Source organism: Cololabis saira, chromosome 13, assembly GCF_033807715.1.
Source record: "Cololabis saira isolate AMF1-May2022 chromosome 13, fColSai1.1, whole genome shotgun sequence".
Lineage (NCBI taxonomy): Eukaryota > Metazoa > Chordata > Actinopteri > Beloniformes > Belonidae > Cololabis > Cololabis saira.
Genome location: NC_084599.1, coordinates 34,003,914 through 34,029,521, shown reverse-complemented (window position 1 = coordinate 34,029,521; position 25,608 = coordinate 34,003,914). Strand labels below are relative to the sequence as shown.

The window sequence follows — 25,608 nt, the reverse complement described above, 5'->3', positions numbered from 1 at the left end:
TTTTTTTTTTTTTTTTTTTCCCATTTTTCTCTATTTTTTCTATTTTTCCCTTTTTTTCTTCCTTTTTAATCTCGACATTTCGACTTTTTCTCAAAATTTTGACTTTTTTCTCAACAATTTGACTTTTTTCCTCGACATTTTGACGTTTTTCTCGAGATTGTACTTCAACATTAATCTCGACATTTCGACTTTTTTCTGGACATTTCGACTTTTTTCTTGACATTTCAACTTTTTTCTCAACATTTCGACTTTTTTCTCAACATTTCGACTTTTTTCTCAAGATTGTACTTCAACATTTATCTCGACATTTCGACTTTTTTCTGGAAATTTCAACTTTTTTCTCAACATTTCGAGTGCAAAATGAGAAAAAAAAAATCTTCTCCCAGTTATAACTAATATAGATACATGCAGAATGCAAGGCTTATACAAGACTTTTCATTTTTTGCGGCTCCAGACATATTTGTTTTTTGTGTTTTTGGTCCAATATGGCTCTAAAACATTTTGGGTTGCCGACCCCTGGTGTAGACACACTGTGTGGAGGTGTAGAGAAAAAAGAAGAAGAAAACTACTGTCAGCTTTTGTAAGAAATAATTTATGTATTATAAATCTCTCTTCATGTGTTTTCAGCTAATCCATTTACTGCCAGGGCTAGCCTTCTTTATTGATGGCTTATATGGACAAGCTGTTGCCTTTTGCAAGCTGCTCACCGCTTTAAGTGCTTGATTAAATATAGGAACTCGCTGCTCATTTGTTTACTCAGCTTCTTAGTTCATAAAAAATATCAAATCACCTTAATAGACTTAGAGTTGGACAGGATTCAGCACCTGCGGTGTTGAGCTGATAAGCAGGTATGGATAATGGATGAATGAAGTGCAGTGCATCGTCTGAAAGTGTAGATACATGGAGGTCTAGAGAGGGATTTTTTGTGTTTTCCCTCCAAAAGGTAAATCGCAGATAACATTGTGCATCGGCGTAGGTGAAATCGTACACCTCAGCCCCTTTAAAGAAAATAAAATGAAAAAAATAAAAGGAGCAAAAACTTCAAAAGAAAAGAAACCCACGCACAATGTAAAAGACATTTCACCTCACTGTTCGATCACCGCTCCAGGGAAACACACAAGTACACACACAACCCAGCACAGCTTTATTTGTCGGAGCAAACCTGAAGCAAATTGGCGACAGCTTTAAGCAAAATAAAAATCTATCATAGGATCCACAGCCCATATGATGCCTGATGTTTCCATTACGTAAAGTCTATAGAACATCATTACTACATCTGTTAGGTCACTAATCAATAGACAGATCTCTTAACGGTAGAGGATACTTCTGACCAGATTGTTTTGAGAAAGATTGACTTTTCTGACGAGAACAGTCATTAAACTAAATAATGCAAGGAGCTAATAATGCAAGCGGGTTAATAGCTTGAAGTTAGTAGATAATATACAATAACAACAACAGTGGTTCAAATATATCCGTTGGCTTATTGTCAGTAGAATTCTGAAACAATATTTAAAAAAAGGAATATACTAAATATTTGAAGCTGTACAATCGGTGTTTATTATTATTTCACCTCCTCAGAATAAAGTAGGCTTATAATTTCACACCATTTTCAAATGAATATCTAAACGAAAACGAAAATTATAAGTTTTGGTTTGATGCGTTAGGGTTAGTGCGATATGTTGTTTCTATATTTTCAGAAATATATTTATGTTAAAAGGTTCTGGGGTCTGAATGAAAGGGATGAAGCATAATGTAGTAATTTACATTGAATTGTTCCAATTAAAAGTTTAAGACATGTTTTTGTATATGTTTAAAAGATATACAAAACCCGTCTACCTACGGGTATTAATAAAGTTAACTTGAACTTGAAAGGGATCTGATAAATACAGATGTCTACAAAATATAGCGAAAAAATAAAAAAAACATGGTATGACCCATAGACAAGTTCAGACCACCTTTAAGTGCAGAGAGAGAGCACATCTAGGGTTGTTTTATTCTGCTTGTGTGTTTTTTTCCCCTCTGAAATGCAGCTGCTGAGACTGAAGCAACATTACAGTTGAAAAGCTCAAAAGTGGCTCTGGGTGAAATATTACTCACCAGAGAATAAATATTACAGAGAGATCCATCTACATTTGTGAGTTTTTTTCATTTCATTTGTTGTCACTTTGTGCACAAGGTCCAAAAAGTGATTGCAGAGTTCAATAGTCAAATATTAATTCACATCATCCTCTTAAAGAGTCATATTTCTATTAAGTTTTTCAGAGAAAAAAAAATAAAAACAGTTTTTGCTTTTGGAGAAATAAAACACCTGAAAACCAAGCGCATATTAAAATTGCTAAAGACGACATTCAATGATGAGAAGAATTTCTTTAGTGAGTCTGTGACACCGTCCATAGGTTCTCTTCCTTATTTTGTGAAAAGCTAACAAAATGTTTTTTTTTTAGTTATTATTGGAAGGGTCAGCAAACCCTCAGGCATCAATGTCCAAGATACATAGTACATCATGCAATTACTACAAGTGTCATATTTACACTGCCTCACCAGGAAGCGTCAGGTACATGTTCTGGAAATGTTATATAATTGTAGATCTGATCACTTTTACTGTCAATCAAGGCTTGATATCCCTCCAGCCTGAACACCACAATTATGTTTAATAATGGATGACTGACCTTGACACCACTGTTATAAAAGGAGATGTTAATGACTGGTTTCATACCCTCTAAAAAAAGTTACCTCTCAACTGTGGATTAATCCTAAATTAATACCCCATCAGTTTAGATCAGTGTCCTAGATAACACTCAGTAAGGAAAATACCACCACTTTGTTGGAGGAGGCCAGAAAACCTATCATGCAAAAGTAGGACTTTCTTTGCACCACCCGACTCTACGAGACGTTTTATTTTTTATCCTGCAGTGCTGCACTTGTTTATTGACATTTTTGTCTGTTTTCTCTTGGATGCCGAGTGTCTCTTTTTTATTGTATTCTACTTTTCAATAACAACGTATAATGCCAGTGACACAGGTTTTGTATTTCCGTCTAACCTCCCACCCAATTTCTGCAGATGTCAATAAGCAGTTGAACACAAAAAGAGAAAGCTATTTCTATTTTCTGTTTCCACTGGTAATGCAGTGTAGGTGTTGTCAAAGTTGGGGAAATGTTCACTTGGCCTGCCCCTGGTTTTTATCAAGTTGCATCTGCAGCAAGAGTCTACATTTAGATATTAAATATTTTACAGCAGGCTACATGAGCCAATGATCTCCAACTTTACAGCTCAGAAATAAAGAAAACACAGTTAACCCTTGTGCTGTCTTTGGGTCAAAATGACCCAATTCTTCTATCCTTCTTTCCTCCTGCCATGCTCTCTCCTTCCTTCTTCCTTTCCTCTTCTCCTCCCTTTTTACCCTCCTTTACTCCTTTTTATTCCTACCTCCCTTTCGTCATTCGTTCCTTTATTACCTTCTTTGCCTTTCCTTCCTTCTTTCCTTATTTTCTCCATTCCTTCCTTCTTCCCTTTTCTCCATTCCTTCCTCCCTCCCGTCTTTCCTTCCTTTCTCCCTTCCTTCCATCTTTTCTCCCTTCTTTCCTCCCTTCCATCTTTTCTCCCTTCCTTACTCCCTTTCCTACTTCCTTCTTTTCTCCTTTTCTCCTTCCTTCCATCTTTTCTCCCTTCTTTCCTCCCTTCCATCTTTTCTCCCTTCCTTACTCCCTCTCCTACTTCCTTCCTTCTTTTCTCCTTTCTTCCTTACTTCCTTACTTCCATCCATCTTTCCTCCCTTCCTTACTCCCTTTCCTACTTCCTTCCTTCTTTTCTCCTTTCTTCCTTCCTTCCATCTTTTCCTTCATTCCTTCTTTTCTCCCTTCCCCCTCCCTTGACCCAAAGACAGCACAAGGGTTAAAGGACGGGATTGCAGTGATTATTCCCAGTGGTAGCGATTATCCCCCTTCAAAATACCTTTGGTAATCTTTTTCCTGTAGCAAAGATCAAACAATGAAACTAAACAAAAAAATACATTAACAAAATAAGACGTGGTCTCGCTGGGTTTGAATGCACGGCGGAGGATGAGGATGACATGCAACTTGGATAAGCCAATGGTCCGACTGAGGGCCTCAGATTGCCATCTTGTCCTCGTTGATTCAGTCTGCATTACCACTCAAGAAGCTCCAGATGAGACAGGTGACGTGGACCATCACAATCACCTGGATTACTGACTTCCTGCCACGGCGTGCAAGACAGAAAAACTGTATCTAATGTGACATATTATTGTCTTTTACTTGTCTCCAGCACTCGAGTTGTAAAAAAAAAAAAAATCAGGGGGGATGGGGGATTTTATCACATGGGGACAGATAATTTGTGCTGATTACAAATAATATAATATATTACAAATAATAGCACTGACCAAAACACCTGCAGAAATACTGCACGAATGACATAGCAGCAGTTAAATGCAGCCTTCTGTAAGCTTTAAATATCCACTGGTATTACATCAAATACATCAAAACACAACAATAAAAAACTGTTTTCTGAACTTATCAATATGACTCTGTCCTTCACAGGATAAGTAAAATGGATCACTGCAAAAACTCACAATCTTAACAAGAATATTTGTCTTATTTCTAGTGAAAATGTCTCATTTTAGTAAAAAAAATCTCATTACACTTAAAACAAGACTCATCACTGGAAAAAACAACAATTTTCACCTGTTTCAAGTAGATTTTCACTTGAAATAAGTAGAAAAATCTGCCAGTGGAACGAGATTTTTTTTGCTTGTAATAAGAAGATAAATCTTGTCCCACTGGCAGATTTTTCTACTTATTTCAAGTGAAAATTTACTTGAAACAGGTGAAAATTGTCAAATAAGTTATTTTTCTGGTGTTATTTTTCTGGTGATGACTCTAAATGTTGAAATAGCAGTAAAACCACATTCATTGAAGAAACATGACAAATTCCAAAATAAAATGGTTTGCTTTGTCTTCCCTATTGTTATTTCTTTATCATTCTAACACAACCCAACCAAAGCGTTGGCACACTGCTAACTGTTGGCATCAGCTCTCAATCAGCCGGGCCTCCACTTCCATCGTCCTCCGTTTCCTCTCGGGGGAGAAAATACATGCATATGTGGAGGAGTGGCTGGAGAGGCCATTATCATCAGAATATATTAGGCAAACAGTATGAAAATTACCTAAACCACTCTACCACTTGAGCGATGGATGGATGGTGGGTGTACAAGGAGAGGGAGGGAGGGAGAGAAACACTGGGAAAGGAAACGATGGAGTGAGGGAAGGAAACATCAGTAATGGATTAAATGGCAAGTGACTGATGAGAGAAGAGAGCGAGAAAAGGGTGGCGAATGCAGGATACCAGCCAGAAAAGACAAAGAAAAACAAATAAAATCTTACCAACCATCATTTGTGTGCGCTCCGAAACAAAAAATAAGTGTGAGACGGAAGTGGGCTCTGCACACATGGCATTGAAATTCTAAATGTGTGGGTGTTTATGCATTTCTGTGTGTAAGCAATCAAGACTCAAAATGTTCCTCCAGCTTCACTCACAGTAGTTATTCAGATTCGCACAATTATGCAAATTTTAAGTAGACGTGTGGACTTAAGCCGAGCCTTGTAAATGCCAGCTGTCATTTATTCTTTCTTATTTAAACATAAAAGAAGTGATAAAATCTCACTTTCACTGTGACTTTTATTGCATTACATGTCTGCAACGGCATCTTTTACGTTGTCCAGGTTTAACGAAGCACATCACGCTTCTCAATCTCCCATTCACACACTAATGCTCATCATATGTGCACGATCTCTACGTAATTTAGTGTTTGGTTTTCACAACATCATACCAGTTATATCGGAGATATATGAGCGTTGAGTATCTTATCCAATGTCATTTCTAGAGTTGGTAGGGCTGAGAATTAAACTACCAACCTTCATGCTGGAGATTGACAAAGTCAGCTGATCAACAGCAACATCATTCAATTTGCATGATCCCAAGATTAACTTCAGTTTATGACCTTCATTCAACTTCTTAATATGCATCAATTTTTCAATTTACATTCAGTTGCACAGATAATAATATAGCCAGGTTGGAAATAAAGACTTGGTATAAAGTATAAATGTACCGTAAAACAAATTCCACCTAAATCTTTACTGTGCAACATCGAGTCTTTCGTTAGCAAAAGGTGGCTTTGACGTCTCGGCGGGTTTGAAGGCATCTGGGATGAACCAGAGGGGATGGTAATGTGTATTGTGGGCTGAAAAGTTAAAGCTTTAAATGAATTTAAGGCAAAAAAACATGCTTATGGGACAAATGGGGGAAAAATAGACACGCAAGGCCCTTCGTCACTTGTTATCCTTGATGCCATAACATGTTCTTAGTGCTATAAGCAGCAAACGCAACTTTATAAAATGGCAGATGTTTTATCATAGACAGATTTTTGGAAAGGGTTATATGTATTTAAAAAGAAAACGAGTACATGTTCTAATGAACTGAATCAAGTTGACATTAAATATCTTGGTTTCACAATGCCTGCACTAAAAACTGTTGAACAATTGCTGCATTCTACATTATTTATGTATTTTTTGTTATTTCATTATATCATGGTTTGATGCTTGGATGCAAAACGGATTAATAAACTGGACAGAGAAAACAGATACAGTTTTTATTGATTATCACTCAAGGCCATATTTTTTAAATGAGCGCGCAGCTCTAATCATGCGGCGCGTTTTTATTTTTCATTGTCATGCACCGTGTCCTGAAGGAGTTGTTTAAGATAATTAAAGGGTGATTAACTTCATCAATTTGACACCTCATCCTTCATCCTCTAAATTATTCTTGATGTAAATTAAAAAAGATTGGCCCAGAAGAAATTTTTCTCATGCAATTAGCAGTTATCGTGCATCTGTCTAATTAACAGAACAGTCTTTCAGGCCTTTCAGGCCAACAGGTAGTTATGATTAAACTAATCTCACGTCAAACAAAAACGGAGTGAAGCAAAGCAGACGTTCAAATCTTAAAGAGAGACGTGTAGCATCCTGCGACAATGATTGTGACACCTAATATTAATCCCACTAATGTCTTTGATCGCTGCATGGTTGGCCGTTTGCATGACAAATGAATCTTTAATTGTGTAAACCACCACATGATGAACTTTGGTCTTTATGTGTGTAGAGAACTACCCTCAAATGCTCAAAAACTATTTGCGAATTATTATGAAATGAAGCTATTTTTGCCACAAGAGTAGTATAAAGTTGCAGCCTCAGCTTTTATTTGAGTCACTCAAAGCAGCGACGGGTTTCTACAGCTTGTATCTACAGGCGGCTCCTTCCCGATACAACTGAGCAGGTCACAAAGCTGAAAAACGCTGGCGCAACTCAGCCGAGTCATGGCACAAAAGAGTCGGTACAAACTTGCTCTGTGATCACTAACGTTGACAGTTACGGGATTAAGTGAAAATCAGTTCATCACCAGCCTGAAGAGCATCTAACCTGCGTCAGAGATGTTAATTATCAAGACTTTTCCATCAGAGGGCAGCGTGTTTGTGTTGGTGAGCCGGCGGACAGAAAATCTTCACATCAGATGTAAATGTTTCATTAGCAAGGGGATGTTTAACCCAAGTCTTACATGAACAACGTTTTTCAAACTGAGACACCTGCTTCCACGCTCTGCCCTTCTCACTCTTTATAAAACCTTGTTTGAACCTCATTTAAATTACTGCAATATTATTTGGTGTAGTACTTACCCCAGTCATCTAAAAAAATTTGAAGTTTTACAGAAAACAATGATCCGTGCCATCTCTTGGACTGAATTTAACTCACCTACTCGACATCTGTTTGCCCACTATGGTATTCTTCGACTCAAAGAATATAACTACTTCCATAATGCGTGTACAATATATCAGGTGGTCTCAGGTTTGAATCCCAGACTAACTCAACTCATCCCAATCTCCGTTCCCCAGCACACCCACAAAACTAGACATAAACACCTTATTATAGGAAAAAAACGTAAACTTGTGGGAACAAGTATGGGTGTTGTGTGTCGGGGACCACAGATCTGGAATGAGCTGAATGATAACCTTAAAAAGTCACAGTCCATCTCCATATTTAAACGGCAGTTAAAGAATCAATTGTTAAGCTCATATATATAAATGTACACTCCGGGATCACAAAATGTTTCATGTTAAGTGTTTGTAATGTGATATGTTGCATGTAAGTGGTAGTCTAGTATAATGTGCATGTTGTTTTGTTGTGTTATGTGTGTATTAAGTGCAAGTGCATGTATGTATTCCTGCCTACTGTATGCATGTTCATTGGCTCCTACCATAAGCTTTTGATAGCTTCTCCAGGAGACCAATTCACATGTGTGAGTGTGAATAAAAATTCAAATTCAAATTCAATTCAAACAACACAGAATTTCATCAGCACAATAAGGGAAAAAACTGAAAAAGTTAAAATGTAATGACAGAACAAGTAAGTATTTTTCGATGTTGAGGCTCAACATTGCGACAGGAAAACCAAGAAAAACTCAGGAGTGTGTTATGTGTGTGTGTGTGTGCCTGAGGTGCAGAGAGCCAAAGATGCTGAGCTTGCAACCAGTGTTTGACAGCTCCGAACACAAGTCATGGTCCTGGCTGACAACTGACTGCAGCCCCGGCAGCCCCGGCAGCACCGGCCTCCGAGGAGCGCCTGTCAGCTCGTCTCTGCATATTTATGTGTGTGTGTGTGGACACAAGTTTAAATGGCCACGTCAGTAGTGGGAACTGAATGATGAGGTCGCGGCAGCTCAGTTGTTGATCTGCTAATCTGCATGAAGAGCGGCGCCACTCCGGCGGAGTAGGAGTACGAGATCGGATCGATCAGACACATTACCAACAGTAAATCGAATATTTAAGACGTAAACTAAATGATCCATCTTAAGATAAAGCGATTGCACTTAAAACCATTACAATAAATTGATTTTATTAGGTCTTTCTGACAATTTTGTTTGAAGATGTCATAAGTCATGGCAGTTATCAGCTTTTCCTTTATTTGTTTAAGTAAAACTTTGTTTTTTTTACCAAATGGTGTCAACAATTGTGTCAAGAATCTTTTGACTGTACTTTAAATTATTGTAATTAGTGCTGAAACAGGTTTGGCACTGTTGCCTCACAGCAAGAGAGTTCCTGGTTCAAATCCCAGTGGGGGTTTTTCTGTGTCAAATCTGCACGTTCTGTCTGTGCTGGTTTTTTCTGCGTGTTTCTGCTTCCTCCCACAGTCACTGACAGCGTGTAAGTTAGGCTGATTTCTGATACTAAGCTGCGGCCCTGCGATGAACTGGCGACCTGTCCAGGCTTGTACTCCTGCCTTTCAACCAGAAGTGAGCCGGGACAAGCTCCGGCAGACCCCCGTGACCCTGAAGACAAATAAACATCCATATGGATGGATGGACAGTGTTGAAATAGGGAGTACCAGTGATTTCCGGGGTAAATGCATATTAAATATTCAAAATTTCATCTTTTGTTGTTCCTGAATAAGACAATGCAACATGTATCGGCATTAAGTTGCTTCGAATTGTTAGTTTCGTAGCCGTCCTGAGCTCTTTTATGTTCCTGATCTTAAAGTTAAATGTCCCGAGGGACGTCTGTTGTAAACCTAACATGGGGTTGTTTACATAACTATCCATCCACCGTTAACTACACCCACTCAATGCTACTCCAGGTCACAGGGACCTTCACATTTCTTAAAGTAAAACATCAATACAAGTATTTAGTCCTTTTATTTGGATGAGATTTCTTTTTTGTTTTTTTATTCATCGCTGGATTTCAAGATGATGCGGCTCCGTCTCATGCCACCAGTAAAAGCTAGCTTGACCCTGGCCATGACCTAATTAAATGCAAGGAAGGTGAAGTGCTGGATATAATAAACTGGTAAGGGCACAGAGGATAGTTTTCCTGGACGATCTTCATGATTTTAACAGTTTAAGTCCTTGCTGTCTTTTCCATAGCAAAGCAAAACTAATTTACCAACAACACAAATAAACTAAACAAAAAATAGCCAAACTGGGCAGTATAGGTCTCTGAATTTCAGACCACCCCCAGAGGGAAACATCGTGCTACAACATCCTGACATATACAGGACTGTCTCCTGTGATTTCCTGTAATGCAATTACAAAAACAAACGGTCATACATTCTGGATTCATTACAAATCAACTGAAATATTGCAAGCCTTTTATTATTTTAATATTGCTGATCATCACAGCTTAAGAAAACTCAAATATCCTATCTCAAAAAATTAGAATATTCTGGGAATCTTAATCTTAAACTGTAAACCATAATCAGCAATATTAAAATAATAAAAGGCTTGCAATATTTCAGTTGATTTGTAATGAATCCGGAACATTTTTTTTTTTTTTTTTTAAATTGCATTACAGAAAATAAAGAATTTTATCACAATATTCTAATTTTCTGAGACAGTCCTGTATTTGCAAAGGACCAATACAGAACAGTTGAAGCCCTAAGCCCAAATCCTTCTCATCAAACTCCCTCCCTCCGTGGTCCGTCCCTCCTCAGGTTTCTCCACCATCAAGATGCCTATCCCTTCACAAACACATCACCATTTTTCCTTTAAAAAAAAGAAAAAAAATCTTTTAACCTTTGAGCTAAGTTTAATTTGTTCCTAGCCATCATTATTTCTCTCACAGTTACATATAGTGTATGCCAACACTCTTCTTACTTTGACTGAAATCCCACGTCTCCACAGTGTTTCACCTCATTTCTGAGTCCCTTCATTAAGCCCAGCACTGTACGTCACCACCTTTGTCACTCCAAGCACTCTTTAATAGGTTTGGCATTCTTAGCTGTGCCCTCAACTTACTCCCATCTCACCCTTTGTCTCCATCCCGCTGTCATTTCCTCTATTATGGTTGACATTTTTTAGCCTGGCTTTCCTCCACACCTCCTGGCCGACTTGAGCTAAAGTGCTGTCTGGAGGGCCTTTTTCGTGGGTGGCAGAACCGCAGCGCTCAGGGCAAGGCCACGGGTTTAAGTGCACTCCGAACAAAGAAAAAGTGTCAAGTAGGCTGTGTTCTACCTATGCACTTGAAGGAGGAAAGGTGTTTATGTAAGACGAACTGAAGCTGCAGACAGAATGACATTCAGTAATGAATGTCCTAAAACAAATGACGAATCAAACAAACCAAAATGAACACGGGCTCACAAAGTGCTGCAGCTGCTCAAGTGCGTAACACTTGATCACATTAACGGTGCTCCGTTTGGTAGTTTGTACAAACAAAGAATGAGAAGGAAAACAACAAAAAACACAACCTTTTTTTTCTTAATTCATTAGCTATCACTTCGAATAAGCATATTTTCCTCTAAATGAAAAGTGAAAGAGGAGGTATGGAGTGAATGGCTAAAATGTCACAGGGGCATCAGTGGACTTGAGTTCAAAAACACTGGAGTCATAACCACAACACCAGCAGTTCCTCTTTTTACACCACATTTTATATACATAACTTTCATAACTATATGCAAAGAATTTATGGGCACAAATACCTATAAAACACATTTTAATTATGATTCAAAGAAATTGAATAAATGGATGGAATAAAATACACATTACTTCATAAAATGTGGTTATTTAAGACATAAATACTTGAACTGAGCAGGACATCTTACAGTTCAATATTGTCAGTGCTGACAGATCCTGCCTGAGATTTCATTTAAGTGACATTTCAAATCTTTGTTATTCCTGTAATGCAGTTTCTTTAAATTAAGACAAATGGTCTTGGTCAGGGGTCGGCAACCCAAAATGTTGAAAGAGCCATATTGGACCAAAAACACAAAAAACAAATATGTCTGGAGCCACAAAAAATTAAAAGTCTTGTATAAGCCTTAGAATGAAGGCAACATATGCTGCATTTTTTTCATTATGCACACACAAAAAGTCGAAATGTCGAGAAAAGAGTCGAAATGTCAAGAAAAAAGTCTAAATGTGGAGAAAAAAAAAATCAGTATTTCAAGAAAAAAGTCAAAATTTCAAGAAAAAAGTCGAAATGTCGAGATTAATGTTGAAGTACAATCTTAAGAAAAAAGAAGAAATGTTGAGAAAAAAGTCGAAATGTGGAGATAAAAATCGAAATGTCAAGGAAATAGTCAAAATGACATGAAAAAAGTCGAAATGTCGAGAAAAAAAGTCAAAATTTCGAGAGAAAAGTCGAAATGTCAAGAAAAAAGTCTAAATTTCGAGAAAAAAGTCGAAATGTCGAGATTAAAAAGGAAAGGAAAAAGGAAGAAAAACAAGAAGAAAGAAAGGAAAAAAAGAAGAAAAAAAAAGAAAAAAAGAAAAAAAAAAAGGTGAAACATTTTTGAAAAAGCTCCAGGAGCCACTAGGGCGGCGCTAAAGAGCTGCATGCGGCTCTAGAGCCGCGGGTTGCCGACCCCTGGTCTTGGTGATCATGTCACCGCTGATACTGCCGAAGACAGATGTCGAGAAGTGTTGATAAAGGGGAAAATATGTACTGAGTTTCTTCTCAATCTTTCTTTTGTTGAAACAGCACGAGGAGTGTGACAAGTGCATATCAAAGTCCAAAAAGAAATAGATAAACAAGCTTTAAACGTCCTGCTGAGAACAAAGGGGACCAGTTGCCACCATCAGCTGGTTCTTACCTGATACTGCACCACAAGTTTATGATCAAAAGCTTTGAAAGCTACCTGCTTTTCAACCAGTTGCCTTTACTCTCAGTTTGGTGTCGATTAGAAAATGTTAGCAGTAACGTGCTAGGAAAAAGACGCACATGGTATTGTTGCTTTGTGTATTTTTATTTTTTTACTTTAATAGTCCCACAATGGGGAAATTCTTTCTCTGCATTTAACCCATCTCTAGTCAAACTAGGAGCAGTGGGCTGCCATGTGTACAGCGCCAGTAAGGGTTAAGACCCCAACCACTAGGCTACCATACCCCGCTTTTAGCCCAAAGACTGTAACCTATTAGACCATGCTGCAAATACACATCACTTACTAAATGTAAGCACTGCTTACATTTAGTAAGGTATTTTTTAAGGTAGTTTTAAGGTAGTAAACCCTGCTTACTAAGCAGGTTTTACTACTTTAAAAAAAAAACTGCAATCCATAATGTAAACATTTGAAAAATGGTTCAAATGTTTATTTCGCTTCCTCACCCATTTACTCATCGATCACAGCAATGGCAGTGTTGCCAACTATTTCCAAAGGTATGTAGCTAAAACCCGCAAAAAAGCCACAAAAGATTATTTATGATGTCATTCTCTAATTAACATATGACACATTCTCTACATATATGGTCACACATCGTTGCGGTCATTGATATATTTTTTTGTGTCTGTTGTCGAACTGTGAATGGTGACTGAAAAACCATTAGCCCACTGTCACCATCAGAACATCTGGAAACTGATATCATGCTTTGAGAAAATCCTGATTTGTATCATCATTCACAGGTTTAAGACTAAGTAAAGCAGCATAATACTTAACATGCTAACAAGATAAAAGCTTTAAAACACCAGAAAGGACCATACAGAGGGTGCTGCTCCTCTCAGCCACAGACTGAAGTAGCACAGAGCTGCTTATGCAGAGGCCCCTCCGTGTTGAGGTGCTTTTTCTAAATAGTAGATTAAATTAAATTAAAATAAAAAAAAAAAACAAAAAAAAACTTTGCAATTAGTGCACAACCCCATATAACACCTTGAACCAGCTTGGCACGTGTCCAGTGCTCACACCGAGGTGGGAAAAACACGTAAGCACATACACACCAAATATTGGCTGATTTTAAGTGTCATTAACTGCAGTCTATTCTCGCACTTCCGTGCACACAGGAAACGGATCCACTAACAGCTGGGGGGAAGAAAGAAAAACTGTGGGTGGTAAGTGAAATGGTTGCATAAAATCATTCTGATTCCTGCAGTGTAATTTACCGTAGCTCTGCAAGTCGCTGTTTGACCGACATGAAATGCCGGTTTCTGTTAAAAGCCCAATGGAAACGCATGCATTTTGCACCGTCGCTGCTAACATCATGGAGGAGCCGATACAGATAATGGAAAGACCAACGGATGGCCACCGCTCATATACTATAATAATCATGGTAAATATGTAATGCAGCACCGTAACGCAGGCTGGAGTAGCCACTTTCAAATCTCTCCATCTCTGTCCGCGGACTCCTGTCCAGCGGCTTTCACGGCCGTTGTGCGTTGACTATTCCAAAGCCTAGATACAGAAATGCACTTATTTACTTATGAGCACATCATGCACTGTACATAAAAACTGCTGAACTATAGGTCAAAGCCTGCTGGCTCTGCAACAGTGCGTCAACATGAGCTAAACACCCACAAAGCATCATGGGACCAGGAGGATGTGTGGTGTATTGATTTCCATGTAGGAGTGGTGCAGTGTGGTTGGAGCTAAAACTGGAAATGCAGCGGAAAGCATATCCACTGAGTGAACTTTAAAAGCCCGTGTTGGGGAGGAGTGGATTTAAAAAGGAGCAGGTTGAATCTTAAATAAATAAATAATAATCAGAGGAAGGGGGTGGTGCCGTATCAGCCACACCTTACCATGGAAACAGCAGCTTAGTGATTAGGTGATTAGGATGATAGCGGCTGGATTTCATATGATCAATTCCGACCTGGTGGTGTTTGATTGCAAACTGTGTGTGTGTGTGTGTGTGTGTGTGTGTGTGTGTGTGTGTGTGTGTGTGTGTGTGTGTGTGTGTGTGTGTGTGATGGCAGGGATCAATTCAGAAGTGTTTCAAAATGAGATTATGAAGCAAAGATGCATTTCTTTCCCGTACACAACTTACTGTGAAATTACATTTTAATCTCTTCTCGATACAGTTTTGATTTGAAGAGATGCAAAATCTTACCTGGCTGAAGACGGGTTTGTAGGTTTCGGAGAAAAACTGGGTCAACTCTTCGGAGTCGCAGAAGTCCACTGGTAGACGGTCCACACACAAACACTTGGAGTGCAGGTTCTCCTCTTGGCTCAGCTGGTTGACATCCATCCACTGCACCATCAGCGTGCGGTCGCCCTGCAACATTCAGTCGATTGGCACATTAACAATATCATAAAAACTACTTGATTTAAATGTTTATCAGATCTTGAGCTACTGTTATATTCTCCATCATAATTCAAGCAACCACTAATGCTCATAAGAACATTTTGAATTGACTTCTCTGTTTTTTTTGGACACTATAATGAAGAGGAGATTAGGCTCTTTGCATTTTTGGCCATACACAGTTTTAGTGTTTACACTTTAGTTTTGTATTTTTTTTAGGTAGGCTAAGAATTTTGACAAATTCAGATGGCAGGGGTCATATTTATACATATTTATACCAATTATCTTTTCTCTTCTTAAACCTCTGACTGTATTATTTAATTAATTATGTAGATTTGTGTTACGTTGTCCTTTCAGAACACATCATTGTTTTATGTTTGATTCATTGAACTGGTTGCAACCCAAATCTAGACGGCAATTTCACCGACTTCAGTTCCTTTTTAAATGTGTTTATTTTCACTGTCCTCCATATTTAAAAGAACTCATGATTCTATATAATCATACATACTCACTCAGATATATGAATTTTCCTTTTTCTTTGTTCCTAGAATTTTAAAAGAGGTTGGTAAAAGATCATTTTATTTTAAAGCTCCATCAGATTGGAATAATCTTCCTCTCTTTTTGCGTTCTATTACCTCTTTTCATTGTTTTAAGTTGGCATTATATTCTCATCTTAAAACAAATTGCCTATGTTTTTAATTTATTTATGTATTTTTTGTCCTTTTTACTATTTATTTATTTTTATTCATTTTTTCTCTGTTATGTTATATTTATCTCATTGTTTCGGTTATTCAATTAGTCTTCTTTGTAACTAGACTTATGTGGGTAGGGGTTGTGTGTGGGAGGGGGTGAGCAAGATGTCTGTGTTTGTTTTATGTCTTGTATGTCTGTACTGTAATGTAATGTTGTATGTTTTATGGGACCCCCTTGAAAATGAGATGTTACATCTCAAGGGGCTATCCTTTAATACATTCTTAAATTCTGCATGGCCAATTTCTTGTTTTTTTTTTTGTTTTTTTTTATGCATTTTTGTTAGTTTTTTCTGCATGGACAATTTCTGCCTGATTTCTTTGTAAAACTTTGTATGACATCCGTTTTTAATCACTTGAATCAAACCAATTAAACAGCTCACATTTTACCAAAGATAGAAAGTAATGTATGAAACTACATTTTTATTAAAATAAAGTCAAATATTAAAGGAGCTGTATGTAAGAGCAATAATAAAACGAATCATAAAATGACCCCGATATGTCAACAGACATTTAAAAATCATGTTCATTTCAAATACTTATGTCACTGACAACAGCACTCAAGCCAGGATATTCCGGTTTAAAAAGAGGAGTTGCAGCCCTCAACTGATGTTTATGTTGTCATTTTTTGTTTTGGCCTGAAGCTCCACCCTCCACCTATCTCCCAATCACAAGTCAGTATTGTTTCGGCATCCGTGTTGCCAGCTCGGCTCCAATTATGGCAGCCATGGCAGCCTACGTTCCTGCTGCATTCTGCAGCCTACCTGGCAACCTCTGGTCGGGGGGAGGAGGGGGAGGGTACACGCCGCTCAACAATATTTTGAAAGTGACTGCAGTACCAGTTTTGGCCATTTCTTACAGACGGCTCCTTTAAAGTCAAACCCCCCACCTCTCATTGTACTTATTAGAGAAAGCATGAGTAGCAGTGGATTTGAACATTTCATCCAACGTACCATTGGGCGCCCCAGCAGCTCGGAGCGGGCCCGGGAAGCAGAGTCCTTCTTCATGTACTCCACAAACCCGTAGCCTTTGGAGTGGCCGGTGAGATCACTGTACACCAGGAAGGAGCGCTCGATGTTTCCGTAGGAGCGCACCAGCTCCTCGAACTGCTGCGCGGTGAAGGTGTGGGGCAGGTTGGTGAGGCACAGCAGCGAGTCGGTGGGCTGCAGCGTGACGTTGATCAGGCGTCCTCGGACAGTGCTGTGGTGGAGGGAGCGGATGGCATCCTGAGCCTGGTCCCCGTTCAGCAAAGTCACAAAGGCTGGAGGAGGGGACATTATGGAGACAGCGACGAGGGGAAAAGACGGACAAGGAACGAGGACAAACACGAAGAAAAAGACGTGCACGGACACAGGCGGACAGAGAGACAAACGCAGACATACATTTAAAGCACACATTGATAGACAGGCAGAAAAGAAACGTGACGGATGCAGGATGGAGACAGAGACAGAAAGTAAATGACGAACCAAATGTGGCAAAATTAAAAAAGAAAAGAAAAACCACAGACACACAGTAATAAAAAACAGATACACAGAGAGAAAGACAACACATTAGATAGAAAGCCAGTAGGGAGCCAGTATGTAGGGGGATCCACTGTGACACACATATACACACTTTATCTTCTAAAAACAATTTTGATAAATGGAAAAATCAATGACACTAATACATACAGCAAACAGATGGCATTTTTATACAATTAGCAACTACTGCCAATTTATGTGTAACACTTTAGAGTTGTAAAGTGTGATACTTGAGGGGGAATTATGTTCACATTATTGAATAACTCTGACATTTTAAAGCATTTTTATTACTATAAAATCTGCAAGTGATGCCCAAAAGATGCTGCTCATATCCCTGCGCCATATTATAGCTAAGAGGCAAATCAAACAATTGCTCTTGAGCAAACCACTAACACTTTTGCTTTTTTTTTTGCATATATATTTTTTTCTTGAGGTGAGGTCGTAGCTGCTTTTCTCTATACCTATTTTTACATTTAGTCTGTTAGAGCACTCTATTTTTGATTGAGTTGGATAAAAGCTGATACACAAAGAAGCTGATTAACAAACAGATAGTTAGTTGGCTGCAATTTGCCATTTGTGCCACTAGATGGCACATCATCTTTCAAACTGGAGAATATTGTGATAAAAAATGTGTTAATTCAGAAAACAACTGAATTCCCAATAAAACAACAATAGATCCCATGATGTGCTTTAAAAAAAATATATATAATTTTGATTTTGTCAAGGTACTCCAGCCTCCTCCCATACTTAAAAAAAAAAATGCAAGTTGGACTAACTTGTGTTTAGGGGAAAATGTGGTGATGATCTCTGGCCTGCGATTGGATGCCAACCTGTCCAGGGTGTCCAGTGTGTACCCCTCCCTTTAACCCAAGAGAGCTGGGATAAATTCTAGCAGACCCACCCTCGTGACCCTTAGCAGGATTGAAGGTGGTCTAAATAGTTGACTGATGGATGGAAACTTCAGTTTATTAAAAAAACATTTGGATGGTCTAAATCAGGGTTCGGCAACCCGCGGCTCTAGAGCCGCATGTGGCTCTTTAGCGCCGCCCTAGTGGCTCCCTGGAGCTTTTTCAAAAATGTTTGACCTTTTTTTTCTTCCTTTTTTTCTTCTTTTTTTTCTCGTTATTTTCTCTTTTTTCCTTTTTGTTCTTCTTTTTTCTTCCTTCTTCTTTTCCTTTTTAATCTCGACATTTCAATATTTTTCCCGGCATTTTGACTTTTTTCTCGAAATTGTACTTCAACATTAATCTCGACATTTCGACCTTTTTATCGTCATTTCGACTTTTTTCTTGACATTTTGACTATTTTCTCGACATTTCAACTTTTTTCTCGAAATTTTGACTTTTTTCTTGACATTTCGCCTTTGCCTTCATTCTAAGGCTTATACAAGACTTTTCATTTTTTGCGGCTCCAGACATATTTGTTTTTTGTGTTGGCTCTTTCAACATTTTGGGTTTCCGACCCCTGGTCTAAATCATTAGAGAAAGGGACATTTTTGCCCTGTCTGAATACTGTCAATCCAAACAAGCTTAATGATTACAGATTAGACTACACAATAAATACATCTTAACTGATGTTTTGTAGAATCCTGCATACAAAAGTACCTTGCCCTTCTGACATCAAAGCCAGAGAGCTGTGGATAGATCATTCAGTTAGACTCTCCAGGTCGTTTTTACCTGCAGCTCACAGTGTTAGTACAAATGATTAAATCCCGACGTCTCAGCTGTGCGACCGCTCAGAGTTCAGCAGTCGAAACCAGAAACTACATTGTGTAGTGCTCAACTTTGAATGCTTGAATCAGTCTGCCAGATTTCATCTGAACCGCAAATATCTAATCAAGTTTTGCAACACCACATATGCCACAAGAGAAGACAAAGCAAATAAAAACATAAAAATGCAATTTCATACTCAGAGACAACTTCTGAGGTCCAATATCACCATGTGGCTTGTATGTTTTCAATAAAGAGCTTCTTTCAAAGTATCAGTGATCAGAGCTGAATTGAATTGCTTCACTTTGCGTGCCCGCAGGTAATAAAACTAAATCCATTACTTATTTACAGAGTAGTAGACTCATACATGATTTGCAGTACAGAGAAAAGCGAGTAACCGAGAACCCAAATTTGTCAAATACTTAACGCTGAGCTTCAGACTTTGCAGATTTATTGGTGGCGGATTACTGGTCTGGTTTCTATCATCAAAGACAGTTGCACATGAAGCATGATTTCTGACCCGTACAAAAGTATCTCTGTGCCTCATAACTCCTCTTTGTTCAGGGCTGTGGTTGAGCTGCTGTGAGAGAACATAGCCCTGTTATATCAAAGCTGCAACTTCACCTGGACCCTCAAATCCTGCTGTGACGGTGTCCAAACAAATGCACACCACTGCCTCAGGGAAACTGGCTCCTGCTCAGGAAAACACCAAACATTTTATTTTTTTAGTTAAACCTCCAAGATTTTATTTCAAATCATGTTTAAAGCCACTGCAACTCCTTCCTCGCTGTATTCCTGGCCTGCTTGTGCATCAACAGGACTGATTAATGCAATTTAAATGAAACAATCAGCTATATTACACCCAGATATTAGTACATGAAAATGTCACAACTACAACTTAAAAAGAGAAAATCTTTAGTATTTCTGACACCGTTCCAGCTAGTTTTCTGATGACTGTTATCATTAGATAACCAATGATAACAGTCCAAACCAAAATACCCTTTGCCTCCTTTCCAAAAATAACGCTACATGTTTGAGTGAAAGTAAAAGCCTGACAATGTAAGAGATTAGGTGAGTATCACGTGTAGCTCTTAGTCCCCCATTACTGGCGTCCAAGCAGAGAAGACACATCCAACAGAACAGAGTTGGTTTTGTAATGTTGTGTTGTTAAAAAAAAAAAAACTGCAGCTGAGGAGACTTCTACGGAGCCCCGAAAGCGACAGTTTTTTTTTTTTTTTAATAATGAGTTTTAAGTGTGCGCGTCAAACCTTTACGCGCGCGCGTGAAACCTTAAGTGAGCACGTAAAGTTGTGTACGTGAGCACGTAAAACGTTTATGCACTCACTAAAAAGTTTCACGCGCTTTCGCAAAACTTATAAGTGAGCGCCTAAAAGTTGTTCTACGTGAGCGCGTAAAAACAAGTACATGGGAGTATTGCTGGAACAGGAGACCAACCAGTTGTGCCCTGCTCTGTTTATGAATGGAAATGACATTACAGGATTTAGCTGAGCTATATTTTAACCTGGGACTCCATTATAAGGACATTACCACTTTGCTTGCAAGTAAACAACTTTACGTGCTCACTTAAAGGTTTTACGCGCGCGCGTAAAGGTTTCACGCGCACACTTAAAACTCATTATTAAAAAAAAATAAAATCCGTGTCCCTTTAGGGGCTCCGTAGACTTCAGTCTAGGGCTGGGCAATTTTGGACAAAAATAAAATCCTGATTTTTTTCTCTGAAAACCCGATTTTCGATTTCGATTTTTTTGGTAAAACTACAAAACACAATGGAATAAATTGTTTCAAATATTTTATCTTTATTTTTAAAGAAAAATAGCAAACAAATTCCCCTATTGGGAATGAAGTGCAATTGAAAGATACTGTAAATCCTCCTTGAGTTTAGTAAAGTGACAACATTTACCATTTTCTTGACCAAACAAAGATGACTAGACGAGCTCTGTCTGTAATGCAGCCAGCTCTCTTCTTCCTTTCCAGCTATATGAAAAAGAGAGAGGAAAATCGATTTTCCGATTTCCTTTTTTTTAAACATCGTCTTGATTAATAAATCCGACTTAGATTTAAAATCGATTAATCGCACAGCCCTACTTCAGTCTCATACATTATACCGTATTTATCAAATTAACAGTCATTAGAGGCCTGTGTGCCTACGGTACGTGGCACTATTTAACATAAGATGAAAATGACAAGTCTGTGAGGTCACTGAGGAAGAAGGACATGGGCCGTGGGGTAGCATCAGCTGTCAGGGGAACTTTTCCCATGATAGTGATAACAGGTTGTTTGTTTTGATCTAGTCGGATCCTCTAAGAGGCCTTCAGCAATTCCAAGCTTTAATCACCATAACAGCCATGCAAAGTTGCATGATTCAACATCCAAAATAGCCTGTGTAATTTTCCAGCTCTTATTCCAATTAGTTTAAAAGATGTGATTTGCAGCATTCATCATCAATCTGAATAAATATAAAATTCAGTCAACATGTTTTAAGAACTTCAGGCTTTGAGATTCGTATGAATCATCATCAGAAAAACATCTGATGCCTCCCAAATACGTTCTGCAGCATGATAATGACCTGGAGCAGGCAGAATCGTACAGAACTATCTTCCACAACAGAAAGTCTGCAACAGATGGCGTTGGCCCCGCAGAGCCCAGATTTTAACTTCATGGTGTCATTTCATGGTAACATTAAGAGTTCTTTCAGACCCGAGGCTTTTTACTGTCATCTGAATCCCTGAATTTACATAAGTCCAAGAATACCTCATTTAATTATTTCAAATTTAAAAAAAATAACATTAACATAACATATTTTTTGGTATCTATATCTATACATCTCCACACACAAAGTTGTGATGTTGTGCAAAATGTAAACAAAAAACCGAACACACATTTGTAAATCTTTCTATAGTGAATAGAATACACTACATAGATAATATATCTAGTGTTCTAACACTTTTTCTAACACTCATCCTGAATTTTATTCCTGCCACACTGCAAGACATCAGTTTTTGTTACGTTTTGTTTTCCCCTTTCTTTCTATTTTTAATGCTATCACTTTGGCCTGGTAATACGGTTTGAGAATCCTTTAAAATGTTTCTTAACCCTAGAGCTCAACGGTGTTTGCAGGATGGCTTCACAAATTTTATAAATTTCAAAAATAGCTGAGGGCTTAAGGTGTGAAAAATGACATTTCCAAAAAGGTTCCAGATATCCACAGTGGCAACAATACATAAGTTACGGTATCTGAAGTGGATTTATAGTGTGGAAAATCTAAAATTGATATTTTACAGTAATGCGTTCTCTGTTTTTTTTTTGTGACTGAGACTCAATAATTCATTGGGGAAACTACTGAACTGCAAACATGAAAGCAAACATGCAACTGTACTAAAATAGATATGTAATGTCTTTTAATACTACCTTTACAGCTTCAAAGACCAGAACCAGGACCATCTAGTCCAGGAAGATGGACGGTGACAAATGTCGTTTGACAGCCATATTACCCGGAAACTACAAAGCCAAATTTCAAGAAACCATGTGCCACAATGTTCATTCCAATCACTTTGTTTAAAATAAATTCCAGCTGGCAGGAAAGTTCAATAAACTGAGAATAAAACCTGTAGTCTATATTAATGTACTGTATTCAACATCTTTTAAGAGAGTTTACCTGTAGCCTGATTTAGCATTTGTGGACATTTTAGCCAACTACGCACCGACCACACGGCATCCTTAATAAACTACCACAGAGAGTTTATGAAACACTTACATTTTTTAGAGTTTCTTTATAAATCAACTAAAACATCCTATAAAATCCAAAGGCAGAATCAAGTTTGACAAATTAATGTCATTTTTAACTTGATTTAAAATAAACAAAATACATAAAGATATCAAACGATGCGTATATGCGAGTAGAAAAAGGTATTTGAGCCAATAAGATTAGGATCTAAGTTAAAGATTGCATGTGATGACAATCCGGTGTGGGTGGACTAACTAACTGAATAAATACAATAAATAATATTTTAAGTATTTCATCGCATGAAGAAAACATGGATCCAGAGATCCATGGTTGACCAACAAAGATCACTTGAGTAGGAAATAAGAAAAATTACTATTTCTTGTAAGAATGAGAAACAACAACAACAAACCAAAGGGTTACTGTAAGATCCTCTGCGGACAGACGAGATCAATATCATTGATTGACAATGGTTTAAATGAGAAAAACTAAACGCTGCATTTCAGCAATGAAACTGTATCCCAACTGCAAAACAGTGGTGGCAGTATCACCTACATCTAGAGCAGAGAAGCTGGCCATCATTGATAAGACAATCACATTTTAATAGTGTATCCTTTAAGAAAATGCCAGGGCATCTGTGCAGGAACTGAACATAAGAATAAGAAAAATTGTCATGCAGAAACACCAAAGGCACGAACTGCACATGATACATTTACAGAAACTCTGGATACACTTTTGCAATCCCATCAGGATTTTATATATATATACATAAATAAATTCTTTACAGGCCTCTCCTGCTTTAAGACTAAGAATTTAAATGTTTTTTCTAATTTAACTAATGATTATCCACCTATGTTGAGTTGAGCCCAGCAGGTCTTTGCATCAGCACTTCAAATATTGCTTTAATATTGTCACTACAAGTGCCGTCCTCTTCTTCTCGGTTCCCCACATAAGATCAAAATGTATTGAACAAAACACGCAAAACACAAAGGAGATCAGGAGGTGTAAAAGAAACCCGTCTGATGTTGGAGGCCCTCAATGACACGCTCAAGGCCGCGACTTTCATCTAACATGAAAGCTACATTTAGTATCGGGATACTAGCCTCCTCCTTAAAAACAGATCATTCAGAGACAGTCTCTGCATTCACTGGGTGACACAACCAACAACAACGACAACAATAGATACTACAAAGCCCCCGTAAACTCTCAGAGTGATGGTTTTGAAGACAAACCGTATGTTGTAGTTTAGTCGAGTCGCAGATGGAAAAGATCATCTATAAAAATGTAGAAATGAGCAAAAACAGAGACATCTGCTCCACAGGTTTCCTCCTCACGTTTCATCTGGCTTCCACAGGAAGCGTCAGTGTCGTCAGATCCAAGCGAAGTCCAGGGTCATTGTCAGGAACAAAAATCTCCTTTTGAGTGTTTTTGTGTTTTGGCCCATCAGCCTGACTGTATTCATCTGTCTACTAGGCATGGGGCGATATACGATATTATCGTATATCGCGATAAAAACGGCTGCGATAACGTTATCGTGGGGTACTGTAAATATCGCCAATTTCTTTTTTTTTTTTTTTGGTCACACAAGGATACCAGCCAGGTAGAAGCCAGTGTTATTTTTTTCATGTATTTTATTAATATTATTTATTATTATTATTTATTTAATATTTTTTCATAGAGTAGTACAATCCGTGTGCATTTGACTACTGTGGCACTTTATTTTCACTCAATCTTTGTGTTGGCCATGCAGCTTTTGTTTTGTATACTACAGAGCAGTGCCTTTATTTTATTAATTTTCCAGAGAGCCGTACTAAGTAGCTGAAACTAAGTTTCAGAGAGTAATACAATCAGTGTGCATTTGGCTCTACTTTGTCACTTTATTTCTATTTGTCACTTATTTCTTTCGACTCTCAGGGAAGTATTTTCTTACAAAAAAAGAAAGTTCAAATAAGTACCGGTACCGGTACTATAGTTTACACTTTGTAATGCATAACATTTACAGTACACTATTTGTTCTCTACCTCAAGTGTCACTGTGTTGAGAATGATTTGAGAATAAATGTTCTGAAGGAACCAGTGGATCCACGGTTAGTGTTTTTCCTTGCATTTTAAGAATTTTATAAGCGACACGCTAATATCGTGATAATATCGTAATCGTGATATTTTTGTCCACTAATATCGTGATATGAAATTTTCATATCGTCCCATGCCTACTCTCTACCCGGAGAGCATCTGCATCTTTATTGACGTCTGCATTGTCTTTTAATGTCTGTTCGTCCCACCAACCTCCGCTCTGCCTGCTGCGTTTCCAAAATCCATTGTTCTACTGTCTTTCAATCTCCCAGCACTTGTCCCTCGGCATCTCCACATCCATGTGCCCGTGTCCATCTTCAAATACTGTCTGAACCTAATTCAATTTCCCCCAAAACCCATCTAATCCCTCTTCCATGCAAACGCACTAGGATGGATCTTTTACGCTAAGCTGAGAGCCTAATCTTGTTTAAACCCACTAGGTATTCTACCTAACAGCAGCCATTATGAAGACTATGGGGAAAATATGGTTTGGGTTTTATGCTAAATCTTATTCCATCTCCTTTAATGACAGTGCAGCCTGACAAGCGGGGGCTGGCATGAAAACCTGCTCAATGCTCACCCCTGCAGTGAAAGCGAGAACTCTTAAATAGCTTAAATAATAATCTTAGAAATCAGTCTGGCAATCACTGAGTGGGCTATCAGGTAAAGTTTGGCTTTAAGGAGAGAAAAGGAAAAAAAATGAACGCACAAAAGCACAACGTCTTAATTATGGGTCTCCGATTCTGTCGATTATT

At 38.2% G+C, this 25,608-nt stretch overlaps 1 protein-coding gene across 1 annotated transcript in view; it reads right to left on the bottom strand.

The window, feature by feature from the left end:
* raver2 (ribonucleoprotein, PTB-binding 2) overlaps nt 1-25,608 on the bottom strand; it is a 128,998-nt gene that overhangs the window by 42,905 nt on the left and 60,485 nt on the right. The window contains exons 4-5 of the mRNA XM_061738722.1: nt 16,764-17,071; nt 14,870-15,034 (exon numbers count right to left, since the gene is read on the bottom strand). Coding sequence (XP_061594706.1) covers nt 14,870-15,034; nt 16,764-17,071 — 473 coding nt within the window. The remainder of the gene's footprint in view (nt 1-14,869; nt 15,035-16,763; nt 17,072-25,608) is intronic.